Source organism: Heliangelus exortis, chromosome 7 (assembly GCF_036169615.1).
Source record: "Heliangelus exortis chromosome 7, bHelExo1.hap1, whole genome shotgun sequence".
NCBI classification, from domain to species: Eukaryota; Metazoa; Chordata; class Aves; order Apodiformes; family Trochilidae; genus Heliangelus; species Heliangelus exortis.
This window is the reverse complement of record NC_092428.1, coordinates 22741164-22754994: the sequence shown is the minus strand read 5'-3', so window position 1 is coordinate 22754994 and position 13831 is coordinate 22741164. Positions and strand designations below refer to the sequence as shown.

The 13831-nt window shown below is 39.9% G+C and overlaps 1 protein-coding gene across 2 annotated transcripts in view; it reads left to right on the top strand.

Annotated features, from left to right (window-relative positions):
- CSGALNACT2 (chondroitin sulfate N-acetylgalactosaminyltransferase 2) overlaps nt 1–10012 on the top strand; it is a 32329-nt gene extending 22317 nt beyond the window's left edge. For both annotated transcript variants that reach the window (XM_071749324.1, XM_071749325.1), the window contains exons 3-8: nt 1244–1460; nt 1986–2087; nt 3394–3572; nt 5200–5294; nt 6702–6783; nt 7977–10012. In XM_071749324.1, coding sequence (XP_071605425.1) covers nt 1244–1460; nt 1986–2087; nt 3394–3572; nt 5200–5294; nt 6702–6783; nt 7977–8269 — 968 coding nt within the window. In that variant the 3' untranslated portion in view covers nt 8270–10012. The remainder of the gene's footprint in view (nt 1–1243; nt 1461–1985; nt 2088–3393; nt 3573–5199; nt 5295–6701; nt 6784–7976) is intronic.
- The last annotated feature ends 3819 nt before the right edge of the window (nt 10013–13831 follow it).

The window sequence follows — 13831 nt, the reverse complement described above, 5'->3', positions numbered from 1 at the left end:
TCATTCCTTGTAACTTTCTGGGTAGGAGGGTGGGAGAGAATTGCAGAAATGAGGTTACAATAATTGCTCTGGGGGGTGGATTGGAGGAGAAGAGGTGGGTGAGGCATCCCAGTGAAGGGAAGCACACTGGTTGCATGGTGTGAAGGTTGGTGTGTTCATCACGCTTTGGGATGTGCAGCTGTTGAGGACTTTCTCAGTGGTCCATGTGGTTAGCTCAGCTGAATGTTGTTTGGTTTATAGAGCATCTTATGTTCCTTCACTGTAATATGCTTTTCCTTGTGGATGAGAGTTGAGATGGGATGTACATAGGGCAGTTTTGTTGGATCATCATTCCTGTCATCATTTCATACTCTCAGGTTATTATGGATACAGGATTACCAGCACAGAGCACAGATGAGTCTTTGTCTTTTCCTTCCTGGTGTAAAATTAAAGAGGCTGTTGACTTTTCTTCCTTGATGGTCCTTAAATGAAAGCAGTCAGCTAACCCAAATATTTGTTCTGAACAGGATGTGTTTCTCTATCCATTGGGATCAAAATGCCTCTAAATCCTGTTTATACAGAACTGCTATTGTTTTCTCAGTGTTACAGCTATGGAGAAAACTTCTTGTGTCCTTAGAGGACCATAGCTGCAGTAAAATGCCACTTCTTTATGGGCCAAAAAGCACTGTAACTACTGGTCAGCAGTGAAAACAGTTTATAAGCATTCCAGAATTTTCCACATGCGTTATTTTCTTTTTAGGTATTACATTTCACATTTTACAGGCTTTGTCAAGCAAGTCACTGTGTCATTTGTTCTGCCCACAGCTTGTGTTGTGTTGATTGCTGGCCAGATGATCTCAGCTTGTACTGTGAGCTAGCTCCAGGGAAGATCCTTGCTGATGGGCTTAAGGACAGCCAGTGTTAGATTTCAACAATCCTTCTCCATAGCAAATAATTGTATTCCCATTTTCTTGGGAAGATCCTGGTCTAATTCTGCCTGAGAAGCTGATGTAGGGTGATAAAATCTAAAAAGATGGAGGTTTTTTGAGGTAGTTTCTCAGATCTGCTATAAGAGGGTAGGAGGGCGACTGTGATTGGTGGTGGTTGGTGGATTTTTTTTGTTTGTTTGTAGGAAAAACTCAGCAGCTTTACCCCCCCAAAGTTTTATTTTTTACTGCTGTGTAGTTTTCAGGAAATAAAGTGTTTCTGAAATACAATTACTGGGATCTTTGCCTTTACAAATTACCTGTGACTTATTCTTCAGGTTACTATCGTACAGAAAGAGATAAAGGGACACAGTATGAGCTGTTTTATAAGAAGATGGATGGTATGGAATACAGGCATGTCACCTTGTTCAGACCTTTTGGACCCCTCATGAAAGTGAAGAGTGAAACGGTCGATATTTCTAGAGCAATGATTAACATTATTGTCCCTCTTGCTGGAAGAACTGAGGCATTTGCACAATTTATGCAAAACTTTAGGTAGGTGCATGAGATTATACAGTGAGCTATATTGCTGATTTTCAGTATTTTGTGACCTTTTCAAAATGAATTCCTGCTCTGGTGGATGTGTAACAGAAATAATGATTCCAACATTGTGTGCAACTGCCTTGGGATGTGTGTAATTGGACCTACTGTATGGAGAAAATACTCCTTATGAAAGGATTTAAGTAAAACTGCACAAAATCCCCCTTTAAAATGAATGGCAGAGTCACAGTGAACCTGGACACAGGTAATCTTGAACAACATATCTGTGTTTGCATCAGCTTTTGTGCTCCTGTTCATAAAATAATGTGTTGGAATGAGACACACAGTATTGGAACCTTCTGATTCAGATGAGAAAGATGGGAAAAGAGGAGGGGAATGAGGGGAAACTTTTCTTTCTTTGGTTTATAAGCTAGTTGAAGTCTGGCCAGAATGCTTAGACCTGCAAATAGTTTTAAGTGCAGTAGCTTTTAAGTTGTGTTGCAAATAATTATTGATAAGAGCTTATCTTTGTGCTTGTAGGGATGTATGTATCCATCAGGATAAACGTGTTCACCTCACAGTGGTATATTTTGGCCAAGATGGGCTATCAGAAGTAAAAAGCATCCTAGAGTCTGTAGCCAGGTAAGTCCATCCAATGTCAGTCATTTAACTTGCAAATGTTTTATTAAAAGGATGAAGTTACACGAAGAATTATTTTACAGTTGGTTACAGGTTATTAGAAGTAAAAATTATTTATGGTATAGTCTTTCTGGTTGGCATTTTACATCCTAAGTTGCAAAAGTCTCATGAAGACTACTAAAAATCAAGTTGCAGGCTGAAAAAGTCCAACAGCAGTGGCTTTGAGGTTTCTCAAAGAACAGCCAAAAAAAAACCAATGGGGGTGCTTTTTGCAGTGACTATTCAGTGCTAATAGATTGATTGGATAGTTCTTTAGAACTGAGGTTTACATTTCAATAGTTCTTCCACTGGAGAATCTATTTTACTGCATAAGGAAGACTGCTGTTGTCAAACAGGCTGGTGGGCTGCTCAGGCTGAGAAGTTAAGCTTTGCCCTCAGTGTATGCTAGGTAACTCAAGTGGTATGGATGTAAACTTTCCAAATACTGCTTTTTCCTTGTTTCTCCAGAAGGGTGGAACTGGCAATAGCATCTGTAAGTCTGTAGCTGAGGGGCTTCTCCTCTGCATGAACTCTCATGCTCATCCCTGGGCTGGTAATCTCTTTTTTCTTAGCCAAGACCAAGCTGAGCTCCTCTCTGCTGCCTTCTGTGCTCCTTGTGAAATGTCCTCACCTTGTTGCTGCTGTTGAAATAATCTACACTGTGTTCACTGCAAGCATTGCCCTCTGAAGTAGGCACTTAACTTTCCTGGAAGATACTCCCCAGGTTAATTTCCTGTCTCCTTTTGCTGCTGCTTCTCTCTCCTGTGATGAGGGCAGTCGTGTGTGCTACTGGTGTGAAAGGGTGAGGGGGAGCAGCAAACTAACTGGGTTATGTTGGCATCACCAAGCAGATGGGTTTTTGTCTCTGGTGGTCCAGGACTCTGGCTTTCCCTTTGCACTGACTGATGGAGACATCGCTCTATTAGTCAGGTCATCTTAGCTTGTGGGGACAACTTCTACATGGCATCATCAGTTCAGAGGACACTTGAATTCGTGCCAGTTGCCAAAAGGTCTTTTCAGTCTTCTTGAGGGATTAAATGCATAGTAAAGTTGTCAGATAAATCTGGGGTCCATCTTTTTGCAACATCTGAACTCTGACACTTAAAATAGACGAGTGACTGGAACAGAGAGTTTTATCTCATCTTGATACAATTATTTTTAAAAAAAAAATTCCGGAATTAAATTACTGTAAAAATGCTGAAAAAAATGTAAATGGTCTCTTCCACCCTCCTGCAGCTTTATTTTGGGTTTGGCTGTGTTTTTCTTCTAGAGAAACTAATTTCCACAATTCCACACTCGTCTCGCTGAACGAGGAGTTTAACCGAGGCCGGGGACTTGACATGGGTGCCAGAGCCTGGGAAAAAGGGGAGGTCTTGATGTTCTTCTGTGATGTTGATGTTTATTTCACAGCAGAGTTCCTCAACAGCTGTCGCTTAAATGCTGAGCCTGGTATGTTCCTTCACAGTTGTTGTAACCCAGTCTTGTCCTCTTGTTTGGCTTAACCTGACTTGTGCTGAGCAGATAGTAAACTTATTTCAGTGGTAGAGCTTATTCAAGACAGAGCACTTTGGAAAATGAAAAATACTCTGTGCACAACAAAAAAAATAGTATTTAGAGTGAGAAATAACTTCTGCCTTGGTGCAGCTTGTTTTAAGAAGACATTATCCTTTTCTAGTATTAAGTACAATTTCCATGTTTTCCTAATATTTGGCTGTCTAAAAGAGAGGTGGACAGTTTAATTGCTTTAACAATTAGACTGCATGTTAATTTGTGTAACAAAACTCAATGCATTACTTAGGGTGGAAGATAATTTTTGTTATGCTGCAGTCTTAACAAATTTGGTTTGGCTTCTCACACTCACGTGGCCAAGATGCATCACATACAAATATTTTCTGCAGAGCTACACAGTGTTCACTGTACAGAGACTGAGCTAATATTCCACATTTACATTCCAGTACCAGATCTGAAATTTTCTGATCATTTCTCTCAAGTGTTTATGAAGCTTGCTTGTTCTACAAGCTGCTATCCAAGAAGGATAAAGGTTTTTTTGTTGGATTAACAAGCATGCTAGTTAAGACTTTCTCCTGTAAAAACATTTGTTTGTTGGTTTGGTTTATTTTTAATGCTTACTCTTATTCCAGATTTGTTGCAGACAGAAACCATTTTCTTCTAATGTCAGTTTGGAACGAATAGATACTTTTTCTTCACATAATAAACAGGCAAGAAAACCTGCTAATAGCCAGATATTTGGATTCTGTTTCTTGCTTTTTCTTTCATTTCTGTCTGTCTCTGCACTTAATGAAACAAATTACATAGATAATTGGAAAAACTTTGGACAGGAGCATCTTGTGAGCTTTCACAAGGACAGGGAGTTTGGGAGAATGCTTGACAGCTCATACTGACATTTTGTCACCTTTGCTTCAAGTGAAAAGGCTGCTTGCACATTTGAGTTCATGCCCAGATCAGGGTGCTGAATATTCTCATGGGCTGCCATTGGTAACTTTGCACTACTGGTAATACAAGAAATCCTTGGAAAAAAAATTTAAAATTTTCTCTCACTTCTGTAATAGTTACAGAACTGGTATCAGAGTCTCAACAGGATACTCACCATGCTTACTGCCCTTGCTGGCCATCCTGGATATACACATTTTTAAGTGCTTGTGTTAAGAGGCAAACTTGTAAAACTCAAGCTATGCAAGGTGTTGCTTGGACTAGGTTATTTTTTTAGCTTTGTTAAATACCATTATTGTAGTGATTTTACACTGTCATACAATCTGATAACTGTGATAAGGAATATAAAATTTTGGACATATTTAAGTATGTATACGTATGTAAAAATGTATACCTATAGAGTATATATAAATATGTGTACATACATGTTTTCAATCCTGTGGACTCTGCCCCACTGAATGTTATGGGCTACATAAATGGAAAATCCTAATAGTTCAAATCTGTATTTGTCTATTTTCACTAGATGGCTGATAGCTAATATTTTACATAAAGAGAACATTTGTAGTTTCCTCCTGCCTTCAGAAAGCTTGCCCAGAGTGAGTAACAATTACCTTTTGACTTCCAGGGAAAAAGGTTTTTTATCCTGTGGTATTCAGCCTTTATAATCCTGCTATTGTCTATGCCAACCAAGATCTACCACCCCCTGTGGAGCAACAATTGGTAAGCACTGTGATTTATTCTGGATAGAATTGGTTGTGCTTTGTATTAAACCAAAACTAAGTGTAACTTAATAATCTGTTTGAGGTAGGACATTTGGCAGTGCATATCTAAACACTTTTCTTCATTATGGGCAAAGCACTTGGAAGGAAAGTTTCCCAAACAGTACAAAACTTGTTCTAAGATAAACTTGGAGTTCTGCCAAGATTTTAAAACAAATAAAAAATAAGTTGATAGTTCTGATCTATTGCTTAATTCTGGCTTGGAAAGCCAGTATTCTAAGAGGATGTGGTATAAAATGGCTGCTACTTTTGTTTTTATGTTCCAGCAAATAAAGAAGTGATGAAAGGGAGGAAAAAGACCACCACAAGTTATGGTGGTGTTTGATAAGCTGCCCTCAGTATTGGCTCCACTTGGGCTGCCAAATGGTAGTTGCATGAAGTGTGCAATGTAACTTGAGGTGGGCAAAGATGTTCAGTCAGTTGCTTTTTTCATGCTGTGGGCAGCTGTACCCTCTGCAGATGTTTTCTTTACCTTTGCCATCCAACAATCAACAGAACCATTGGCTGTTGCACCACTAATCTCATCTCGCTTTTGGAATAAGAAGTTCTTCTTCCTCTAGGGAAGCTTGCAGTCAAAATAATGAATACACTCTGCAAGCATTCAAGGGAATAGGTTGTGAAGGATCATTTGGGGTGGCAGACAGAAGGAAGTGCTGGATTTCTAGGTCTCTGTTGCCTGAAGATCAAGTGTCCAGCCTGACTCTCTTTCAAGAGACTGCATAAATGAAATGGGGGTTTGCAGCTGGAACTCCTGACATAGACAGGCTTGGAGGATAGGAGAGTTCAACACTTTTACTAAAAGAAGAGAAAAACCAAAATTACCCCCGTCCCCTCCATTGTTTGCAAGGACTCTACTAAAAGTAGGAGGGAAGATTTTGCAGATGGCCTTGGGTACTCACAGCTGAGAGGAGGGAGCTCCTGCCAGTAACTTACTGCAATCCAACAACTTTATGGTTGCTGACTGCTGTCACAAGACTTTTCTTGTCATATCAGAAGGAGAAGAGACAAATGTAGCCTTGGAATGCAGGTAGGAACTGGAATACCTGGAACAGATGATTTGGCAACAGACAGCCAAAAATTTACTGCTTGCTCTGAGCTGATACATGGAAGATAGAGGTGGTGTGGCAGTAGGTGAACATGGAAGCTCATAGGTATTTGGGGTTGGGTGGCAAAGGATGAAGTGTGAAGAGCAGGTAATGAGGAAGTCTGCATCTCTGCATGAGACAGAAATACCAGAAGTGTTACAAGTTGTATCCTACTCTGAGAAAATTATTGGAAAAGCTAATTTCTCTAAAACCACCTTTGATATATCTTTGCATTTCAAAATGATCCTGTTTTAAAATTGTAGGTGCACAAGAAGGATTCTGGTTTCTGGCGGGATTTTGGCTTTGGTATGACCTGTCAGTATCGAACAGACTTTCTGACTGTGGGTAAGGTGAAACAGTAAGGAAAAAAAAAAAAACCAAAAAACACATGCAAAGATTGTTTTAAAATTGATTCTCTGTTCTTATATAACAATGGGGGAAGTGCTGCATTTGCTACTTTCATTATTTTCCCAATCCGAGGAGTCAGCTTTGCTTGACAGGTTTGACCAATGAGTTAAATCAGTTTTCTAGACTTTGATGTCCAATCTGTTACAAGTCACAATATTTTTAGCAAAAGCATTGCCCTTGAGAACTTGTAACAGTCTTTCATTTTTTGGTGCTTTATTACTGTCTGAAGCAAATAAATCAGGTTGAAGAAACTCAGCCCTCTTGTAAACTACTAGCTTAGACAAGAAGCATTGAAGTTCTTGCTTTAAAATAATCTTGAGTAGTTTGAGTCGGTTGTTCCAGGCTTTAGCAGTGTGCTCTGGCCCCCTCTCGTGGCCTGCTGTTAAAACTGAGAACAGCTAAAAATGCTTAAATTTGGAAGATGTGTCTTGAAGATAGTCTGCCAGTAGGTGTAATGATGTAGCCTTATGTGGCGTATAATGGCTCGAATGCAAGCTGATTTCTAATAGCAGTCTTACTGCCATGTGGATCCTATATGCTGAACGGAGACTTCAAAATTCTAGAGTTTAGAAACTGTGCACAAGTCTGGGACCATTTTTTCTATGGCTTTGGGAAGGTAAGAGGGCTAAAAAATGGTGGAACAGGTTCTTCTCCTTAAACCAGCTTTTAGAGTTGCGTCCTATGGAGTAATTGCTGGCATTTTTGAGAGGGCTTTTCATGTGGTGCATGACTGCTTCATTTTCCAGCTGCTAAAATCCATTATGATTGCTAAAAATAATCCAAAAGCATAGCCAGTGAGGTTTGCCTACAGTTTTCTGCAGCTGTCAAAGGGAATGTCATGCATAATGTGATTTGGAGACACTGTTCTAAACAACTTTCTGAAGCCGGCAGTGCATGATCTTGTGTCCCGGGCAGTTTCCTTCCACTACAAAGGCTGTGGTAGGTTTGAAGCTTCTCTCCCTCAATTTGATATCCTTTTGGCATGGAGAACTTAAAGGTTATTGCTCCAGAATTTCTGGTATGTCACACCAGATTTAGTAATATGATACCCAAGGAGTGCTTTTTCTTTTTGCCGCGCATGCAGAACACTTGCGTGCCAAAATAACATTGTCCGATGGTTGTTTTTCTAGGGGGTTTTGACTTGGAAGTGAAAGGCTGGGGTGGTGAGGACGTTCACCTTTACAGAAAGTACTTGCACGGTGACCTTATTGTCATCAGGACACCTGTTCCTGGTCTCTTTCACCTCTGGCACGAGAAGCACTGTGCGGATGAGCTGACTCCGGAGCAGTACCGCATGTGCATCCAGTCCAAAGCCATGAACGAGGCCTCTCACTCACACCTTGGGATGCTGGTCTTCAGGGAGGAGATTGAGACTCACCTCCGTAAGCAGGCTTACAGGACTAACAGTGAAGCAGTGGGTTAAATGTCACACACACACCCCACCACCACCCCTCCCATGATGATTTTTGACTTCAAATTCACAGCGAACCAGCACCATTTTTACAGCCTTAATTCCGCGTCAAAATGCAGTGCCTCTCTTTTTCAGTGAAGAAGAGTTTAGGGGAGGGTTTGGTTCTTGTATTTGTTTTCCAAGTAATTCCTGACTGATATGCTATTACCTACATTATCCTGCAAATTCAAGCACCTCAGATAAATTGGGAAGTGTGTGTAGTTCAAGACAAGTGTCTTCAGTATCGATTGAAAAAAATCAGTGGAACAGAAAACTCAACACTTTTCCACATGGTACATTTCAGTTCTTATATTTGCATTCTTTTAAGAGTCAAAATAAATAATCTTTTGTGTTGTCTTGAGTAATTTCAGTCTGTATGGTTCACTGAGATGTTAGAAGGATACTCCACTTACACTCCTTTCAGTGTAGAACCAGCAGAAAAGTGTGAAAAAGAATCTCATGATGAAAGTTGTATGGGACGTGCTGACTGGTACAGCAGCTGTTCAGATTGCTGATTTCACAGCCTGTATTAAGAGACATTCATACAGTTGAATATAGAATAATTCATGTGAGGTGGGGGGATGAAAACCCTTTTTCAGCAGAACTTGAGAGCATATAATGAAATTACACACTGCAAAAGAGACACCACCTTCTTGTCTCGGTAATGGATCAAGTTGGGAATGTTCCAGCTGGGCATTTTTGGGTCTGGTCTTTTCCCACAGTAGATGCCACATCACAGAATCCCTTCTATAAACTGAGCTGTGCTATTAAGCTCATTTGTTTGAAGTTTTTTTTTTTTTTTTGCCCCACTTCTCTTTATTTAAAGTCCCTGCCTGTACATCTCATTATTTAAGCTGAGGAGACATCTTTTTATTCCCATATACATTTATGAGAGGCCCATTTGCTATTGTGCCAATATTGTCCTTTTGCATTCTTTTTCTGGCATTTTCTTGACGTGTTCTTGGAAGGCAGTTTTGTGCCTTTAGCTGGTCCAGTGACTGAAAAAAAAAAGTGCTATTACAGTCTTTCTTCATACAACACTGTCCATTCCACTTGTTAGCCTAACAGCCTTATTCTTCACTTACTCATTTTGAGGGCATTTTTTGGTTTTTGGGTTTCTTTCTCTGGCTTGGTGGGGGTTTTTTGTTTGCTTGTTTGTTTTTTAAAGCATGCATAAGCAGAATTATGCTGATGTCTCAGTGCCTTGTACAATGGCACTACTACTTCACTACTTCCCTTTTGGATATTTTGGGATGCAGAAACAGTTTAAATGCAGGCAGGTCATTTTTTTTTTTTCCATGTTGTCTTACATGCTACCATATGGCATGCCTCATTTTTTAAATACATTTGTTTATAGAATGAGTGCTGAGAATGCTAATTCAGTGATTAAACCATTTGGTCATGGTCTCCACTGAATCTAGACATTAGATGAAAACCCTTCTCCAACCAGGGGATCAAGATTTGTTTATGAATTCAGTCTGCTTCCAGAATTCTCAAAGCAACTAAAGATTTAAGTGGTTGATTTCTGAATAGCAGACATGCTGCACAGAGAGTTCTGGGCACTGATCCTTTTTATATGTACATAAAATTTGCCTTTATGTAACTTATTGTGGAGAACAGTGTACTGTATTGTACTTAGAATGAAGAGAATGCAGTGCAAGACTTCTTGCAATTAATGTTCTCAATATAATAAATTGAATTTCTGCATTTTAGAAATGGTTTTCAGCTGTTTCTTTGAAATAAGTTTTTACAGCATTTTACAAGGCCGAGGACGTGTTGGATTCAAGTCACAGATTCTGCAGCAAGAACTTCAACCAGCTCACTTTTCCATCTGCCCTGACCATATGTGAAAGTGGAGTCAGTTCCACAGACAACTTAAACTTTCACCAGATGTTATCTTGCTTTAAGATACCGTGATGATTTCTAAAAAAACACAAGGTACCAACGAGGAGAAGATTTAATAAGCAGGAATGATGATTTGGGGTAAAGATGTAACTGGGACCATCTGTGACTCAAACCCTTAAGCTGCCACTGATGCCCTGGCTCAGCTGCACAAGAGAAAGGAATTAAAGCTTTTGAAAACTTACTATCTCTTCATCCCAAAGTGCATCAATGGTCAGGCCACTGGTAATAATAATGTTTTTTAAGCATGGAATCTCCTTGGATGCATTTTGAGAACTGGATTGGGAACACAGACCTCACATCTGTGGAGAGGATGGGTTTACTGCTACAGCAGGGAAATACTTGGCTGTAACAGTGCTGTACAACTTGCAGGGTAGCCTATAATATCTTTGACAGTGGAAATTAAATCAGTTAAATTAAGTGCTGTTGTTCATGATTTAAAAGTTGGACTTGCAGGGAATTATTGCTACTTGTGTACAGTTCATGTTCCCTAATGACTTACTTAGCGTTTTGCCTACTCATTTGTCTCAAAATTATTATTAACTACCTTAAGATTACAGTTTTTAATTATATCTTTACAGTAAGTTATTTCCATTATAATTCTCAAGTATTTCAACGTTTGCTTTAGGGCAGGCTACAGGCTTTGATTATTTAGTAAAAAAACAACAAAAACCCCTAAAAATCCTACTTTTAATGATTGCTATCCCTCGCTGAATTAATAGATCTCTTTTTTAAGTAGGATGCAATGTTTTCCTGTAAGCATTCCCTCACTGAGCTAAGTTAACTGATGGCTATTACACAAATGAATAATTTGGTCTTTTTTAACAGGGATTCCCCAGGAGAAGTGAAGATTTGTGTATCCTGAGTGATCCCAAAATAGGTCTCGACCTTTTCTCTGTACCAGCTGCAGAGAGAATGAGTCTGTTCAGTGACCTGCTCTAAAAGGGATTCAGACTTAAACAAATGCATTGTAAGGTGATCACTTTGTGACTGTTATCCTTGCTCTGTTTTCCATAATTCTTTGGGAGTTTTTCTTGCATAAAGTCCTCTGGAAGTGCTTCAGTTTTTCCTCTGCCAGAGGCTGGGGAAAGGCATGGGAAGAGCCTATTTCAGGACTAAATCTTTGCAGTTTTTGGCAGTTCCTGCTGCATTACCCCAAGGTAACTGAGGAGTTAACACAAAGCTAAGTCACTGACCAGCACTACTCAGAAAAGTATTAATTTGGAGAGCAGTTTGGTTTTTTTGAGTCTTAGCATACCTAAAAGAAATTATGTGTGCCAAGTAAACATTTTATATACTGAAAATGTGTACAGTTCTTTTCATGACCTCTTTAATCCTAACATGTTTCTTGTGCTGCGTTATGTTCCCCCTTCCTTATTAACCCAGTCTAATTTATTTTTGGTGTGGTTCCTCTCTTATTTTTCCCATCTCTGTGCCTTAAACCTTTCACCCTTTGCTGAGCTTTCCCCAGGTGTGCTCTGCTGGCAGAGGGAGGATAAAATCCCTGCTCTTGCTGGGGCATTGCAAAAAAAAAGACAAATATTTTGCTTTGGAGGTAAAATCAGGTTGCCAGCCATGGCTGGAGCTCAGGTTTCCAAGTGTTGAGCCATGTCCTGGTGTTGTGACAGATGCTGTTTTTGCAGTGCAATCTTTCCCTTTGAGCTGGAGTCCCAATGTGAAAAGGCAGCTGTGTTTTCCTGAAGGACTCATATATTTTTGTGCTAGAGTAGTAAATATAGAAAGATTTGTTGAAATAGAAACATGCTCCATTGAATTGGGATGTACTTTGGGGGTGTTTTTTTTAGCTGCTGTGTGCTATGTGCATTAATTGTCATCTTTCCTGAGGAACTTGCAATCTGGAGGGAAGGGGAAGTGCTCTTGATTAAGGGAAGTCAAAATCAGGTTATCTCAGGGCACACTTTTATCTTACACTCTTGAGTGAATTGAGGTTGTGCTTTTGAATTTGCAATCTTTAATTTGTTTAAAAATTCAATGGGATACTCTTTTTGAGAAACAGAAAATACAGAAGTGGGAGAAGGACAGGGAAATGTTTCATTCAAGGTATACAACATCCAGAATAAACTACTTGGTGGCTTTTTTTTAAGTTCATAAAAGCCCATGACCCTTTCCACTCTGACACATACACACCTGAAACACTTATTAAAACTATTTTTGTGAATTGCTTAGATTGCAATGGTCAGTGTTGAGTATTTATGACTGAAGAGTTGCATAAGGAAGGAAATAAAACTGTTGAGTAAGCCCTGACTGCTTCTATCTGAATGCAAATATATATTTAAATCCCAGGTTTTCTTTAGTGCGTGCTGGAGTATAAACTTTAGAATAAAATGAAACAGCTTTTTTGATTTTTAAAGATCAGTGAATGAAAGGGCAAAAACTTCAGATAGCCTTCAGACAATTCATAAATGTAGAAGCTGATGGATGCATTGGTGTAAGAATTGAACTTTCCATGTAGCCAAGGTGGTTTTTTGCCCGAGGTACATTTGGTGTGTATATGACCCCACCTGCATCTTAAAGAGATCAATTATTCAAATTTTACTCAGCTGTGAGGAGGAGGAACATTGAGCTGTGGGTGAATTAAGCAGTGTTTGGTTCATGTCTTTGGCTCATCTGCTCCTCAGGCCTGGCTGCTTGCAAACTGAAAGCTCCACCTCGTGTTTCACAGGACAAGCTTTACAACACAGGGAAGTAGGATAAAAGGATGGGCTTTTTTTTTCCATTTCTGTCGTTGGACTGGCCCCCCCAGACTTCTGCTTTTTTTGGTGTAGTATTTGGGGAGGGGGGTTTCATGCATTCCAGTGAGATGGGTGTTTGGGCAGTGGGGCAGGGCAGGCATCATTAGTCCTCCTCTCCAGGGTCCAGTTCAGCTGTTTTAAATTTCAGCATCATGATTGCCTCCAGCAGGCTCAGCTGGCTTTAGGATCAGCTGGGAGACTGGGCTCACACCTCCTTCGGTCCCTCAGTGCCAGCCAGTGCTTAAAGAGTTAATTTTGGGTTCCCCTGAGCACCCCCAATTACCCCCACCTCTCAGGGGGCTTAATTGGCATCATTGGTGGCACCTGTGCCCTTTCCTTAAGAGCTCAGGGAGGAATTTTCTGCTCTCATTTGGTGCTTGGAGCTGGAAGGTTCTCCTGCTTCTCCAGGTGAGGTGTTTTTTTGGTTTTTTTTTTTGCATTAGAATAAAGTAAATAATTTATTGGTTTTTAAGTGTTATATGATGCTGAGGACACCCAAAAAAGAGAATGGTTTTGGTCTTTGTACCAGGAAGGTTCCTGTGCTCCTTGAAGTGGGTTTGGAAAAGAGGTGGTGGAGTTGGGACCTGTGTAGCATTTTCCTTCTGAATTTCAGGAAAAGTGTTAAATTTTACATTTTGGCCTCAGTGTTTGCATAAGGCTGAAGGAAAATGCAGCCCTTAGGTCTGTTCCACTAGGTTGGAAGTAAAACATCTGTGTAGGAGTTTGTGGTGCTGTAAGTACTTTATTTGAAATGCTCTAAGCTTCTGTGTAGTGTTCTTGAGTTTTCCAAAAGGAGTCTTTTTTAATTCCTGTTCTTCCAAGGTTGCCTTGCAACTACAGGATTTGTGTGTCTGGTGTGTGACTTAGGTTTCTTGACCTC